General features: G+C 42.9%; 2 protein-coding genes across 7 annotated transcripts; one reads left to right on the top strand and one right to left on the bottom strand.

Annotated features, from left to right (window-relative positions):
• Positions 1–460: 460 nt before the first annotated feature.
• On the bottom strand, positions 461–5,534 carry LOC123433432. Of its 6 annotated transcripts, none has more exons than XR_006624925.1 (7): positions 5,205–5,297; positions 5,010–5,064; positions 2,459–4,697; positions 2,038–2,358; positions 1,866–1,962; positions 1,073–1,793; positions 461–734 (listed from the first exon to the last, which is right to left on the bottom strand). XR_006624925.1 is itself a non-coding variant. In XM_045115455.1 (6 exons), exons 3-6 carry the CDS (start codon positions 4,687–4,689, stop codon positions 642–644), a joined length of 2,742 nt encoding a protein of 913 aa, XP_044971390.1. In that variant the 5' UTR covers positions 4,690–4,697; positions 5,010–5,064; positions 5,205–5,534; the 3' UTR covers positions 461–641. The 6 variants fall into 6 exon arrangements, 1 of the variants encoding a protein (XP_044971390.1); XR_006624919.1 differs by having other exon boundaries at positions 1,090–1,793; XR_006624921.1 differs by having other exon boundaries at positions 1,105–1,793.
• LOC123433473 lies at positions 5,229–10,880 on the top strand. Its single transcript, XM_045115456.1, has 2 exons — positions 5,229–5,544; positions 10,427–10,880. Exons 1-2 carry the CDS (start codon positions 5,229–5,231, stop codon positions 10,468–10,470), a joined length of 360 nt encoding a protein of 119 aa, XP_044971391.1. The 3' UTR covers positions 10,471–10,880.
• The last annotated feature ends 4,191 nt before the right edge of the window (positions 10,881–15,071 follow it).

Below are 15,071 nucleotides of genomic sequence, written 5' to 3'. Positions count from 1 at the left end.
TATTCTCTTATAAAACATAAAAGTATGTGATGTCTTGTAATTAGGAAGTTTTTTTGATAAAAGATATTGTACGTTGACATGTTATATCTGTGACTTTTTTTATTAGTTGGACCACCTTAATCCACAATCATGGGTAAAACAAGGAAAAAAATATGAGAAAGGTGAGTGTCGTTGGAAGAACTTTGAACTTTCAACTTAGTAAATGAGACTTCATTCCACGTTGAACTTTTATCTTGGCACATGAGAGTGCAAACTTTTAACCATCTAATCAAATCATCAAGAGAACTATATGTAGAGAAACTAAAATAAGAGAACTATATGTAGAGAAACTAAAACATTCAAACTGCTTCAGGACAGATTCATACTTTAACAAAAATAGCAACCTGTGATCACAGAACATGATTTTTGAACACTACAAGAGTATACCAATATAGAACTATGAACTAAAGTACAAAATAAATTTCCAAACAAGTTGCGTTATCTTAATTATGAACTGTTGTTGATCAAAGTACAAAATGAAGTTCCAGATAAGCACGTGATGTCATAGCGAACCAAATTATCAAGCATAAATATAAGAGTACACTAAGTTTTAACCAACACATAGTCTCACACATTAGTATATCGTCAAGCAAGTTTGTTAGCTACTCTGCACGAAGCCACCAAGCAGTTTTGTACCAACACAAAGCACACATGCCACCACCCCTCCATGCATCCATGCAGCATGTAGTCGAAACCTGTAGCATGCAGCAAAAACATGAACAAGAAAATAAAAAACACTTTCTGCTACTTTTATCGCTAAAATTTCATATCTGACATGAAAGCGTCAATCCAAAATTAAATAAAGAATGCACAAAACATAATTGAAGAACATCAAGACTGAACAATACATTTTATTAGAGGTAACATATTTAGAAACATTAACATAATTCATTAATTTATGAATGGGTTGATCAGAAGTTCAAACAATCATACTATTACTTTCATACAAGGACATTTCTAGAAGAAAATAATATACACGTCATCTTTATGACAAAAAATACAAGAGCATATTCGGAAAGCATAACTATATTACCTGAACATAGTGCATACCTTGTTGCTACTAACCTCAACTATTCTTCGGTGCTCGAAGCACTAGTAGAATCCACTATTGTCCCCTCAACGTCTGTTCTAACCCAGTGTTGGTCATTGTTCTTTCTTTTCAAAATCTCTCCAAGCTGTGAAACATGAAATGGCTGGTTTTCTGTCTCCTCTTCCCATTCCAAGTTACCTAAGTCATATACATCTCTAGGCTTTGGCAACTTCATTACCACAAACCAACCTAGATTCAATTCGTCTTTCACATAGAACACTTGATTCGCCTGGTTAGGGAAAATAAAAGGCTCATGCTCAATCTTTTCTCATTTGTGTATTTTATGTGAGAAATTGACAAGTGTGTAACCGTACTTGTCTTTTTTCATTCCTTTTTCTGAGAACACATTAACCCATTCACATCTAAACAACACCACTGAAAACTGTCCAGAGTAGTTTAGCTCGACAATATCAATTACCCTCCCATAGTACGTCACATCCTGTAAAACTGCATTAGCATCGCGTGTTGAATCATAACGAGATGTTTTTGCAGTTACCATGACTCCACTATTTTGTGTCTCTTTATCCAAGCATTTAGGCCTAAAATGGTAGCCTCGGGAGTTGAAAGCGCAATATCTTTTGGCTGCATTAACTGGGCCCCGGGCCAACAATCTAATATCCTTTTCAATACTATGGACGCCATTTCCCTTCTCCAATTTATTTATCTGAATACTTAGAATTTGATTAAAACTAAATGTAGTGATGCGTGTATAGTATATGCAGAATATGGCACTTACATGAGCTTGGAACCATTCGTGGAACTTATCTTTTTGAATCCTCTCAACAACATCAAGGTTTAAATTGCGTCCATTAGTTATCTCATCAGCATGAGCTCTGCAAAGTAGTTAACAAATAGAGGTAAAGTAGGGGAAAGGGTAACTAAGACAATTTAGAAGCATAAGATATTACCTAAGGTATGAGTTCACATCGGAGCAATTGAACAAGACATATCTATGTGCCTGTACTTTAGCCACACCGCTCAGAACATAATTCCTAGGCCTTCCAAGTGGATTGCCAGAATGAGGAAATAATCTTGATCCATGTGCAATATCATGATTCCCAACCAACTCCTCGTCATCTTCGTTCCTCGAAGCCAAGTTATGCTTGGTCTCATAACCGATAATATATCTTGAACAAAATGTCATGCACTCATCTGCAAAAAATGCTTCGACGATAGATCCTTCAGGATGAGCTTTGTTACGAACATTCGACTTCAACTTACCTATATACCTACATAAACACAAAGAGAAGAAATAAGAAAATTATTGAATAATCCTTTCCTACAACGATATGTAATGCATCCCCATATTTATATAAGAAGCTAGCATACCTTTCCACAAACCACATCGAACGGTAGCATACTGGGCCACCTACTTTTGCCTGTGTTGCTAGATGCATAACCAAATGCACCATGACAGTGAAAAAACCTGGCGGGAATATCATCTCCATATGACATAATATCATTATGATTCGCTCCTCCAACTTCTCAAGCTCGCTGATGTATAGGACTTTTGCACTCACTTCTCTAAAATACCCACACAGGTCAAACAACACAAACGTGACATAATCTGGGAGTAGAGCTCGGATAGCAAGTGGCAGAAAATGTTGCATCAGTATATGACAATCGTGACTTTTAAGGCCTGAGATTCTACCTTGAACAACATTTGCACATCTCGAGATGTTTCCTGAAAACCCATTCGGACCCCTTGCACCATGAAGGACTTTACAAAATTGTTGCTTCCCTTCTTTAGATAGGTTAAAGGAGGCAGGTGGGAGATAATACTTATCATTAGGTTTTTTTTGTGGATGCAACTCTCGTTTAATGTTCATATGTTCTAGGTCTTGTCGTGCCTTTAAATTATCTTTGGTCTTACCTTCTATCCCTAGAAGTGTTCCATATATGTTCTCACATACGTTCTTCTCAATATGCATGATATCAAGATTGTGACGAAGTAAATTGAAGTCCCAATAGGGCAAATTGAATAGGCCACTGACACACTTCCAGGTTTTGGACTTCTCAAAATCTGAAATTGATTTTATTTGATCTTCAACTCTAGTTTCTGCATAAGGAGTAGGTGCTGCTCTATGTTCTTGAAACCCATCAAATGATCTAGCATCAAAACAAAATTTGTGATCTAGGGGCAGAAATCGACGATGCCCCATGAAACAATACTTCTGCCCATATTTCAAGAGTTTAGAACATGTTTCATCACGGCATGGAAAACAACCAAACTCACCATTTACGCTATATCCTGCAAAGAGAGCTAGCCCGGGGTATTCACTCACAATAGACAACACAACAGCATAAAGTTGAAACATCTCACCTCGAGATGCATCATAAGTACGAGTTCCTACCGTAAACAACTCCATTAGTTCTTCATATACTGGTTGCATGAATACATGAAAATTCTTTCCAGGATTAGTTGGACCAGGAATAAGCAGAGTAAGCATAAGAGAAGAGGCCTTTGTGCACATCCATGGTGGAAGGTTATTAGGTACTAGGACAACAGGCCAGCAACTATGTTTAGAACTCAGCTTACCAAACGGATTGAATCCATCAGCTGTGATTGTGAATCTAATGTTTCGAGAATCTGATCTGATGTGCTTATACTTGGAGTCAATCTCCTTCCATGCCGCTGAATCAGCTAAATGTCGCAATGCACCATCTTTTATGCGTTCCTCATCATGCCATCTTAATGCTATAGCAGTTTCCTTGTGCATAAAAAGCGTCTTGAGCCTTGACTTAATAGGGAAGTACCGTAGCACCTTCTTTGGGATTGCTTTTTTCCTTTCCTTGCTAGTTAGCATGGTTTTATCAGGTTTGTTTTTCCACCTTGATGCTCCACATACTGAGCAAAAGTCATCCGGAGCCTTCTCTTTCCAAAAAAGCTGACAATCTTTTTCACAAACATGAATTCTCTCATAACTAAGCCCAAGCTTTCCAATGATCTTCTTAGCCTCGGCAAAAGTTCCAGGTAAATTATTGACATTTGGAATTGCTTGCTGCAGAACTGCTAGCAAATCATTTATAGATTTATTGCTCCACTTGTTAGTGGATTTTATGTTGAACAGAAGCACAAGGAAAGAAAGTTTTGATAGTTCACACCCATTCCACAAAGGTACATCCGCATCTCTCAACAAGTCATAAAAAGCTTGGGTTTCAGGATCCGGTCCATGTTCTAGAGGGCTTGGGTCATCACAGTCATTCAGTTGAGACCCATTATCTATGTTCCCGAAAACATCATGGACTAGTTGGCACATATTAGAGTTTATGCCTCCCTGTTTTGACCTTTTTCGTTTGCTAGAGGAGATGTATCCTGCAGTTTCACCATGACAACCCCAAACTATGTACCCAAGTAGCATTCCATTACACACCAAATGATCATATACAGTGTTTCGCTTCAACAAGAACTTATTGACACATTTGATGCATGGACAACGGATCTTGGCATCTGTACTTTTTCCAGTGTATGCAAAATCAAGAAAACCTTCTATGCCAGCCAAGTAGTGTGCACTTGGTCTAGGAGAACACAGTAACTTTTTAATATTTGTTAGATCCATCTGACTAGCTGCGTTAAAGTAGCAAATGTCATTGTATATCTTATCATTGTATGATGCGAATTAACAAGCAGATACTAAACAAAAACGGAAACAACTAATTTAATAAATCTTATTGCAATCACCAGTTACAGTCTGTCTTTGTATATCTCAAACACCGAATAATTTAATAAATCTCATGGCACTCAGTAGATAGTCTGTCTTTGTATATCTCAATCTACAATCTTATGGCAATCACTAATTTAATTGTATGATGTGAATTAACAAGCAGATATTAAACAAAAATATATGTACAAATACTATGTTTTAATCAATCAGCTCACCTCAAACACCGACTGCTTCAGCCTCTTAGGAGTATCGTGAATAATTCACTATGACCTGCAGGGAAAGTCAGCATGAGGACATCCGGATCTTAGACCCGATCAATTGATGGATTGATCGAGTGGAAAACCGAACCAGCGCGAAAATATATTGCAGGAGAAGCACAACAGCGAGTTCTGAAGCTCAAGCCCTCAAACCTGAACCGGTTCGGTCTGACGACGATGTGGAGAAGCAGCGCGCCGCCCACAGATTGTGGAGAAGCAGCGTCCAAGGTAATTGGGCGCCCGGCGATGTCCTGCGCTCCCGCCGTCTCCTTCTCCCGTCTGTGGACTCGAGCGGGAGATCTTGCCGCCGGTGAAGGTGTGGATTTGAGCGCCGAGAGGAGGCGTCGTGGGTTGTGGTCTAGAGTGGCCGGTGGAGGTATGGAATCGAGAGGATGCAAAGCTGGGAGTGGAATCGAGCGGCCGCGGCACGGCCTCGCGGCGGCGCAGTCAGCGGCCAACGCTCTGGTCAACGGCGGCAGAACAGAGGACCGAGGTAAGAGATGAGAAAGGAATCGATATATTCATCTACGAGATAAAAGCATTTCTAGTAAGAACACTCAAACCCTTAAATGTAAAATCAGTTTTAAGGGGTGAGAATTGCCCATTTTTGACACTTTTAAGGGTTGGAAAACAGGGGCAAAGACTAGAACCCTCAAACCCAACCCTTATAACGGAATATTCCGTTATAAGGGTTGGGTTTGAGGGTTCTAGTCTTTGCCCCAACCCCAAACCTTAAAACTGTCATTTCATATATCACATATTTCATCACATTTCATCATATGACATATCACAAATTTAATCACATTTGACATAAAACAATAATCATTCTAGTTATTATTACAGCACCGAATAAAACAATAATCATTCAAATTATTACAACAATGTTTGAGAAAATTACAACATAAAACAATGTTTGAGCAAATTACAACAATTGTTCGAATTAAATAGGACATAGAAAAGTAAAACAAAGATACATCATGGGCCAATACGCCGCCCATCCAACTGCCAGTGGTGCTCTACTAGATCATCCCGGAGACGACTATGAGTGGTTGCATCCTCAATCTCACGATGTGCTTGAAGAAAGGCGTGTATGCGAGAAGGGTTTCTTTCCGGTTGCACACGGGTACCAACATTGTCATAGAAACAAGGGAGGTTTAACCCTCTCTCATCCTCTAGGATCATGTTGTGTAGAATCACACAACATTTCATGATGTTCACCAAGGTATTTTTGTCCCAAAACCGAGCTCGACCCCGAACTATGGCAAACCTTTGGGCAATTTTTCCACCTCCAATGCATGCAATCAAGACTACCAAGCATCCCCGGCCATCCCCTTTTTTCATTCATTTCCATTAATCTCTTTGTATCTTCCTCGTTTGGTGCCCGAAGATACTTCTCACCATACAACCGGATGACCAACTTGGCAAACCTACGGACGGACTCCGTGGTTGTATCTTCCCCAATGCGAAGATACTCGTCGGTATAATCCGCGGGTATGCCATAAGCGAATACCCGCATTGCCGCCGATATCTTTTGATATGCACTAAACCCCATGATACCGGCGGCGGATCTACGACGTTTAAAGTAATAGGAGGCAGCCTCACAATCGTTGACAATCTTCACAAACAAACTACGACGCATTCGGTACCTTCTGCGAAAGAGACGAGGAGGGTATCTAGGTACCTTCGCGAAGTAGTCTTGCATCAAATGCTCGTATCCGAGAGCACGGTTCCGGTAGATGGTGAGTCGCCCCATCGTCGACCCTCTCCTTTGATCCATAAGCTTCACGCGGTCTTCAAACGCTTGCACGTCGACGAGGAGGCTCATCATATCAACGTCGTCGTCTTGCAACAACTCGTCAATGTCCGAATCATCGGATGACGACCGATCCGACGCATCGGACAACGAGTCCATGTCGTCGTTGTTCACCTCCATCTACAATGTGAGTGGCAACAACTGTGAGTGCGAATGAAGCAAAAATGTAAAAATGAAGCAAAAAAGAAAAAATGTAAACCTCAATCTTCGGTGCTGCGGAGGGCCGGTCGGGGCGGCGGCGCTGGGAGGGGCGGCCGGGACGGGGCAGCGCTGCGGAGGGCCGGCCGGCGGCGGCGGAGGGGAGGCCGGGGCTGTGGAGGGCCGGCGGGGACGGGGCGGCTCTGCGGAGGGCGGCCGGGGCTGCGGAGGGGCGGCGGGGGCGGCGCTGCGGACGGGGCAGCCGGGGCGGGGCGGCGGAGGGACGGCCGGGGCGGGGCGGCGGAGGGACGGCCGGGGCAGGGCGGCGGCGGCGGAGGGCGGCCGGGGCGGGGCGGCGGATGGGCGGCCGGGGCGGCCGGAGCGGAGCGGCGGCAGCGACGGATCATGGGGAGGGAGCTGAAACTTCCCTCCCGCGCTGGAGAGGAAGAGGAGTGCAGGTTGGGGGGAGTTTCTCCCCCCAACCCTCACTTCTACAGGCTGCGATAGCGTTTGAGGGTTTAAGGGTTTAAGGGTTCTAGTCTACGCCTTTTTTCGATGAAAACTGTAAAAAAGCGGTTATTTTTAAGGGTTTGAGGGTTTGAGGGCTCCACTAGACTTGCTCTAAGAGTCCAGAAAACAAAGCTTACCTACGTACACAACACAAGTCCTTTTTATTTTTGCATCGACGTACACAACACAAAGTACATGGATATATAATACGGAGTATAAAGCAAAAAAAAATAAACAGGGTACTCTGGTATATAATAAGCATATGTACGTACACACCACAAATACATGGATGTATAGAGTAGCCCATGTCATTTTTTTTTGCGGAAAATATTTCGATATATTCATCATCAATCGTGACAGTACAACGAGTATCAAAAATAATAAAAAATATATCTAGATTCTTAGACAGTCGAGAAATCGTCGCACTAAGATCTTATAAAAAAAGAGCAACAGAATAAAAACCGTCATCGTTGAAAAGAACCGTAGATTGAAAGGATCGAACTTGTAGACACATGGGCATGGACGAACGAAGATGCCGACAGGAGGCAGAAGAACCCTAGCGTCGGCTGGGCATCGTGGGTACGAGGGAAGGTCTGAAAGGAAGGTTATGTCATATTATAGTACACTACAAGCAAGTAACTTTATTAAATTTAAAGCAAAAAAGCATTACATTCATTAGAACAAGTTGCATGGAAATTGAATTTTAGTTAGTCAATTTTGATGGGAAGGAAAAACGACTTATAATAGAGCACCAAGGCAATTGACGATAGTGCCATGGCGAATGGTAGCGAGTGTTGGGGACACCGACAAGACCTCTGCCAGGAACGAGTCGTAACGGTGGCTACCAACGAAGATGAGACCGAAACTTGACAGGTTGGGTAGGGGGGTGCGGGCTCGCTGGCAACAGAGGGTGGCATTTCCTTCAATGTTGGGGATATCGTTTATCAGGAACTTATCGGTCGATGCATGATAAGGGGTAAACCGATCGATTTATTGGCAAATTAAATCGGACGATTTATCGGCATATCAACCAATTTATCATATTATTTATCTTATCGGTCGAACAAGGGTAAGCGATAAATCGGCCGATTTATCGACATATCGAGGGATATCTTCAAGAGTGATTTTCGTAAGTGGTACATGAGGCAGTTTGTGAAAGAAGTTGAACAGGGAAGATATGAGGTTGAACAAGGTCATCTACCGTTAATTTTGCATCAATGGCTCAAAAACAAAATCGACTGACCCAAAAACAACTTTCAGTCGACTGACCTCTAATATATCCCTTCTTATTAACAAAAAATGATCGATATATATAAGTCATCTATCGCGTGGATAACAGTGGTGATGGAGCACATCAAGCGGATCGATGTGACGAACATCAAATCGACTGATCCATGGTTTAATACGTGGGTGGTTCGAAGTGTTTAACAAGCTCTCGAGATCATAGGTATCTATTATTCTAGCTGACACGGTGACATCCTCGTCTATCTTTGAAGTGAGAACACTAAGACCGAGTTGTAAGACGACACCTAGTTCGCGGAAACGGGCACGAGCTCCCACCAAACGGAAACTAAGCGGGAATATAATCGTTACTTAGCACACGTGACAATATAATCGTTTTAAATATAATTTTTTCTACATTTGATTTTTAAACAAATTAAAAAAAGTCAAACACTTTGGGGACTTCTCGCAAAAAGTTCCCTTCAGAACGCATTGGATAAAATGTAGGTATTCATTTTTTCCCTTCGCGAAAACTCCCCAATTATTCCCGCTTAGTTTTCCCTCCAGCTAACTAACAACAGGCTAAATCAATCGGATCTCTACATAATTTTCTATTGCATCAACCTCGCCGGCCTCCATAGCCCACCTCGGCGGCCTGCGTTGGCGCCCTTCAGCGGCCACCTCGCCGCCCATCGGACGCCCACAACATTCTCGTCCAACGCCGCCCTTCAGCGCTGACCGATCCGCCTGCTCGCCCATCAACACCTGATTGAACCGGCGCTGCCCAGATCTGCCTCGGTGTGGTTTGCATCTTTGGAGCGACGACATCCTCGATCTTCAACTCCGGCAGCTACATCCAAAAATCCCCGCGGCTGGTATCGATCTACTCCCATCTCCCTGCTATGAATCCTGACTAATTCTCTTTCTCCTCCCTGTGTCTGTCTTCCTTTCTGAATTTGGTAGTAGGTGTTTGTGCGTATTATGTAGTACATCAGCCAATGTTGAATCTAGGATAAGAATGGAGGATGGGCTGAAATCACTAGTCATTATGCTAAACTGATACACGTATGATTCCTAGTCTGAATTGTTGTGCACGGCCAAACACTACCATGATCTCTGCATATCCGAAAGATATGTGTGACGTTGGCTGCAGTTTTTCCCGCTTTACAATAAGACGTTTCAGTCTTTAATCCCCTGTTTCCTGATTAGTACTGATATATGGAATACTTATACACATCTTATAGTCTGAAATTAATAATATATCTTGTACAATACTGATAGTACTCTAATAAGTTTAGCCTATAATGAGAGATTCAGAGTTATAAAAAATCTGATTATGGACTGAAATCAGAGTACTGATAGGCTCTGAATCAGAGTACTATGAGATATATTATTAATGATTTCAGCCCATAATGAGAGATACAATACTCATAGGCTCTGAATCAGATTACTATCTGATTAGTTTATAATCAAAGTACTATTTGATTAGTTTAGCCTATAATCAGAGTACTGATAGGCTCTGAATCAGATAGCCTATAATCAGAGTACAGTACTGATAGTACTAATTACAGTACTATCTGATTATTTTAGCCTATAATGAGAGATACACTACTGATAGTATATGGAGTAATTATGCTACTGATAGTATCTGATTGGTTTTTTGCTAATACTTCTTACATCCATGTCATTGTAGATGTCTGTGCAAAGCTGGAAAATTTGCCTGTCCTATCAAGATGAGAATCAACAACATCAAGTTTTTGAACTATTCATCGATAAAGATAATATCTCCTTTTATGAGTTAGTCCTATTGATTGAAGAAGTTGGCTACTCGCCGGCATATGATTTCTTGTACTACAAGAAGAAATACCCGTGCGGAAAAGGCTATCTAGTTCGCATTGATAATGACATTCATGTGAACAAAATGATATCAGAACATACCAATGAGCAGAGGATCGAGTTGTATGTGTTGAGGGAGGAGGCCAACATTGACGTTGCTCCATCAGACCCTCACCATGAGGTTGATGGACCGGCTATAAGATTAGAGGATGTCTTTGATGAAGGAGCGGTGAAAACTAAGACGACGACGTCACAAAGTAACTGCAATCTTAAGCTGAACAACTTGTTGGAATTATGCCCTAGAGGCAATAATAAATATAGTATTATTATAATTCCTGTATCAAGATAATCGTTTATTATCCATGCTATAATTATATTGAATGAAGACTTAAATACATGTGTGGATGCATAGACAAAACACTGTCCCTAGCAAGCTTCTAGTTGGCTAGCCAGTTGATCAAAGATAGTCAGGGTCTTCTGATTATATACAAGATGTTGTTGTTTGATAACTGGATCACATCATTAGGAGAATCACGTGATGGACTAGACCCAAACTAATAGACGTAGCATGTTGATCGTGTCATTTTGTTGCTACAGTTTTCTGCGTGTCAAGTATTTGTTCCTATGACCATGAGATCATATAACTCACTGACACCGGAGGAATGCTTTGTGTGTATCAAACGTCGCAACGTAACTGGGTGACTATAAAGATGCTCTACAGGTATCTCCGAAGGTGTTTGTTGCGTTAGTATAGATCGAGACTGGGATTTGTCACTCCCTGTGACGGAGAGGTATCTCGGGGCCCACTCGGTAATACAACATCACACACAAGCCTTGCAAGCAATGTGATTTAGTGTATGTTGCGGGATCTTGTATTACGGAACGAGTAAAGAGACTTGCCGGTAAACGAGATTGAAATAGGTATGCGGATACTGACAATCGAATCTCGGGCAAGTAACATACCGAAGGACAAAGGGAATGACATACGAGATTATATGAATCCTTGGCACTGAGGTTCAAACGATAAGATCTTCATAGAATATGTGGGATCCAATATGGGCATCCAGGTCCCGCTATTGGATATTGACCGAGGAGTCACTCGGGTCATTTCTACATAGTTCTCGAACCCGCAGGGTCTGGACACTTAAGGATTGACGTTGTTTTATGCGTATTTGAGTTATATGGTTAGTTACCGAATGTTGTTCCGAGTCCCGGATGAGATCATGGACATCACGAGGGTTTCCGGAATGGTCCGGAAACGAAGATTGATATATAGGATGATCTCATTTGATTACCGGAAGGTTTTCGGAGTTACCGGGAATGTACCGGGAATGGCGAATGGGTTCCGGGTGTTCACCGGGGGGCAACCCACCCCGGGGAAGCCCATAGGCCTTGGGGTGGCGCACCAGCCCTTGGTGGGCTGGTGGGACAGCTCAAGAGGGCCCTATGCGCCAAGGATAGAAAATCAAAGAGAAATGAAAAAAAAAGGGGTGGGAACGGAGAGAAGGACTCCACCTTCCAATCCTAGTTGGACTAGGATTGGAGGAGGACTCCTCCTCCCCTTGGTGCGCAGCCCTTGGGGCTCCTTGAGCCGCAAGGCAAGCCTCCCCTCCCTCCTCCTATATATATGGAGCAATTAGGGCTGATTTGAGACAACTTTTCAAAGGCAGCCCGACCACAGACCTCCACGGTTTTACCTCTAGATCGCGTTTCTGCGGAGGTCGGGCGGAGCCCTGCCGAGATCAGATCACCACCAACCTCCGGAGCGCCGTCATGCTGCCGGAGAACTCATCTACCTCTCCGTCTCTCTTGCTTGATCAAGAAGGCCTAGATCATCGTCGAGCTGTACGTGTGCTGAACGCGGAGGTGCCGTCCGTTCGGCACTAGATCGTGGGATGGATCGCGGGACGGTTCGTGGGACGGTTCGCGGGGCGGATCGAGGGACGTGAGGACGTTCCACTACATCAACCGCGTTCAATAACGCTTCGGCTGTGCGATCTACAAGGGTACGTAGATCGGAAATCCCCTCTCGTAGATGGACATCACCATGATAGGTCTTCGTGCGCGTAGGAAAATTTTTGTTTCCCATGCGACGTTCCCCAATAGTGGCATCATGAGCTAGGTTCATGCGTAGAGTTCTTCTCGAGAAGAACATAAAAGTTTTTGTGGGCGGTGATGTGCGTTTTGCTGCCCTCCTTAGTCTTTTCTTGATTCCGCGGTATTGTTGGATTGAAGCGGCTTGGACCGACATTACTCGTACGCTTACGAGAGACTGGTTTCATCGCTACGAGTAACCCCATTGCTCAAAGATGACTGGAAAGTGTCGGTTTCTCCAACTTTAGTTGAATCGGATTAGCCGAGGAGGTCCTTGTATAAGGTTAAATAGCAATTCATATATCTCCGTTGTGGTGTTTGCGTAAGTAAGATGCGATCCTACTAGATACCCATGGTCACCACGTAAAACATGCAACAACAAAATTAGAGGACGTCTAACTTGTTTTTGCAGGGTATGCTTGTGATGTGATATGGCCAACGATGTGATGTGATATATTGGATGTATGAGATGATCATGTTGTAATAGATAATATCGACTTGCACGTCGATGGTACGGCAACCGGCACGAGCCATAGGGTTGTCTTTAAACTAACGTTTGTGCTTGCAGATGCGTTTACTATTTTGCTAGGATGTAGCTTTAGTAGTAATAGCATGAGTAGCACGACAACCCCGATGGCGACACGTTGATGGATATCATGGTGTGGCGCGGGTGACAAGAAGATCGTGCCGGTGCTTTGGTGATGGAGATCAAGGAGCACGTGATGATGGCCATATCATGTCACTTATGAATTGCATGTGATGTTAATCCTTTTATGCACCTTATTTTGCTTAGAACGACGGTAGCATTATGAGGTGATCTCTCACTAAACTTTCAAGACGAAATTGTGTTCTCCTCGACTGTGCACCGTTGCTACAGTTCGTCATTTCGAGACACCACGTGATGATCGGGTGTGATAGACTAAACGTTCACATACAACGGGTGCAAAACAGTTGCACACGCGGAACACTCAGGTTAAACTTGACGAGCCTAGCATGTGCAGACATGGCCTCGGAACACATGAGACCGAAAGGTCGATCATGAATCATATAGTTGATATGATTAGCATAGGGATGCTTACCACTGAAACTATACTCAACTCAAGTGATGATCGGACTTGAGCTAGTGTAAGTGGGTCATGAACCACTCAAATGACTAGAGAGATGTACTTTTTGAGTGGGAGTTTAGCAAGTAATTTGATTAAGTTAAATTCTAATTATCTTGAACATAGTCTAAGTCCACTTTGAATATATTTGTGTTGTAGATCATGGCTCACGCGACAGTCACCCTGAATTTTAATACGTTCCTAGAGAAAGCTAAGTTGAAAGATGATGGAAGCAACTTTGTAAACTGGGCTCGTAATCATAAGTTGATCCTACAAGCTGGGAAGAAGGATTATGTCCTTAATGGTGCGCTAGGAGATGAACCACCCGCTACGGCTGACCAGGATGCTAAGAACGCTTGGTTAACACGTAAGGAGGACTACTCAGTAGTTCAATGTGCAGTCTTGTATGGCTTAGAACCAGGACTTCAACATCGCTTTGAGCGTCATGGAGCATATGAGATGTTCTAGGAGTTGAAGTTTATCTTTCAGAAGAACGCCCGGATCGAGAGGTATGAGACCTCCGATAAATTCTATGCTTGCAAGATGGAGGAGAATTCGTCTGTCAGTGAACATGTGCTCAAAATGTCTGGGTACTCAAACCGTCTAGCTGAGCTGGGGATTGAACTCCCGCAAGAGGCTATCACTGATAGAATTCTTCAATCACTGCCGCCAAGCTATAAGGGCTTTGTGTTGAACTACAACATGCAAGGGATGAACAAGTCACCCGACGAGTTGTTTGCGATGCTGAAAGTCGCAGAGTCTGAACTCCGTAAAGAGCATCAAGTGTTGATGGTGAATAAGACCACTAGTTTCAAGAGAAACGGCAAAGGCAAGAAGGGTAATTCAAAGAAGAGCGGCAAGCCTGTTGCCAATCCGACGAAGAAACCCAAAGCTGGACCTAAGCCTGAAACAGAGTGCTACTATTGCAAGGGTATGGGTCACTGGAAGCGCAACTGCCCCAAGTATCTGGCTGATAAGAAGGCGGCCAAAGAAAAATCACGTATATTTGATATACATGTTATTGATGTGTACTTAACCGGCTCTCGTAGCAGTGCCTGGGTATTCGATACCGGTTCTGTTGCTCATATTTGCAACTCGAAACAGGAATTGCGGAATAGGCGAAGGCTGGCGAAAGATGAAGTGACGATGCGCGTAGGAAATGGTTCCAAGGTTGATGCAATCGCTGTAGGCACAGTTTCACTTCACTTACCATCGGGATTAGTTATGAACTTGAATAATTGTTATTTAGTGCCTGCGTTGAGCATGAACATTATATCTGGATCTTGTTTATTGCGAGAGAGTTAC

Source organism: Hordeum vulgare, chromosome 1H (genome assembly GCF_904849725.1).
Source record: "Hordeum vulgare subsp. vulgare chromosome 1H, MorexV3_pseudomolecules_assembly, whole genome shotgun sequence".
Lineage (NCBI taxonomy): Eukaryota > Viridiplantae > Streptophyta > Magnoliopsida > Poales > Poaceae > Hordeum > Hordeum vulgare.
Note: the sequence above shows the minus strand (reverse complement) of the source record. Positions and strands in the feature narration are given on the sequence as shown.

Excerpts from the sequence above, each read along its gene's own strand:
- LOC123433432 (XM_045115455.1), bottom strand. The coding sequence starts at position 4,689 with ATGGATCTAACAAATATTAAAAAGTTACTGTGTTCTCCTAGACCAAGT. Across the intron at positions 1,963-2,037 it reads GATGTGAACTCATACCTTAG|AGCTCATGCTGATGAGATAA; the intron begins GTAATATCTTAT and ends ACTACTTTGCAG. Across the intron at positions 735-1,865 it reads ACGAATGGTTCCAAGCTCAT|GTTTCGACTACATGCTGCAT; the intron begins GTAAGTGCCATA and ends TGCATGCTACAG.
- LOC123433473 (XM_045115456.1), top strand. The coding sequence starts at position 5,229 with ATGTGGAGAAGCAGCGCGCCGCCCACAGATTGTGGAGAAGCAGCGTCC. Across the intron at positions 5,545-10,426 it reads CGGCAGAACAGAGGACCGAG|ATGTCTGTGCAAAGCTGGAA; the intron begins GTAAGAGATGAG and ends ATGTCATTGTAG.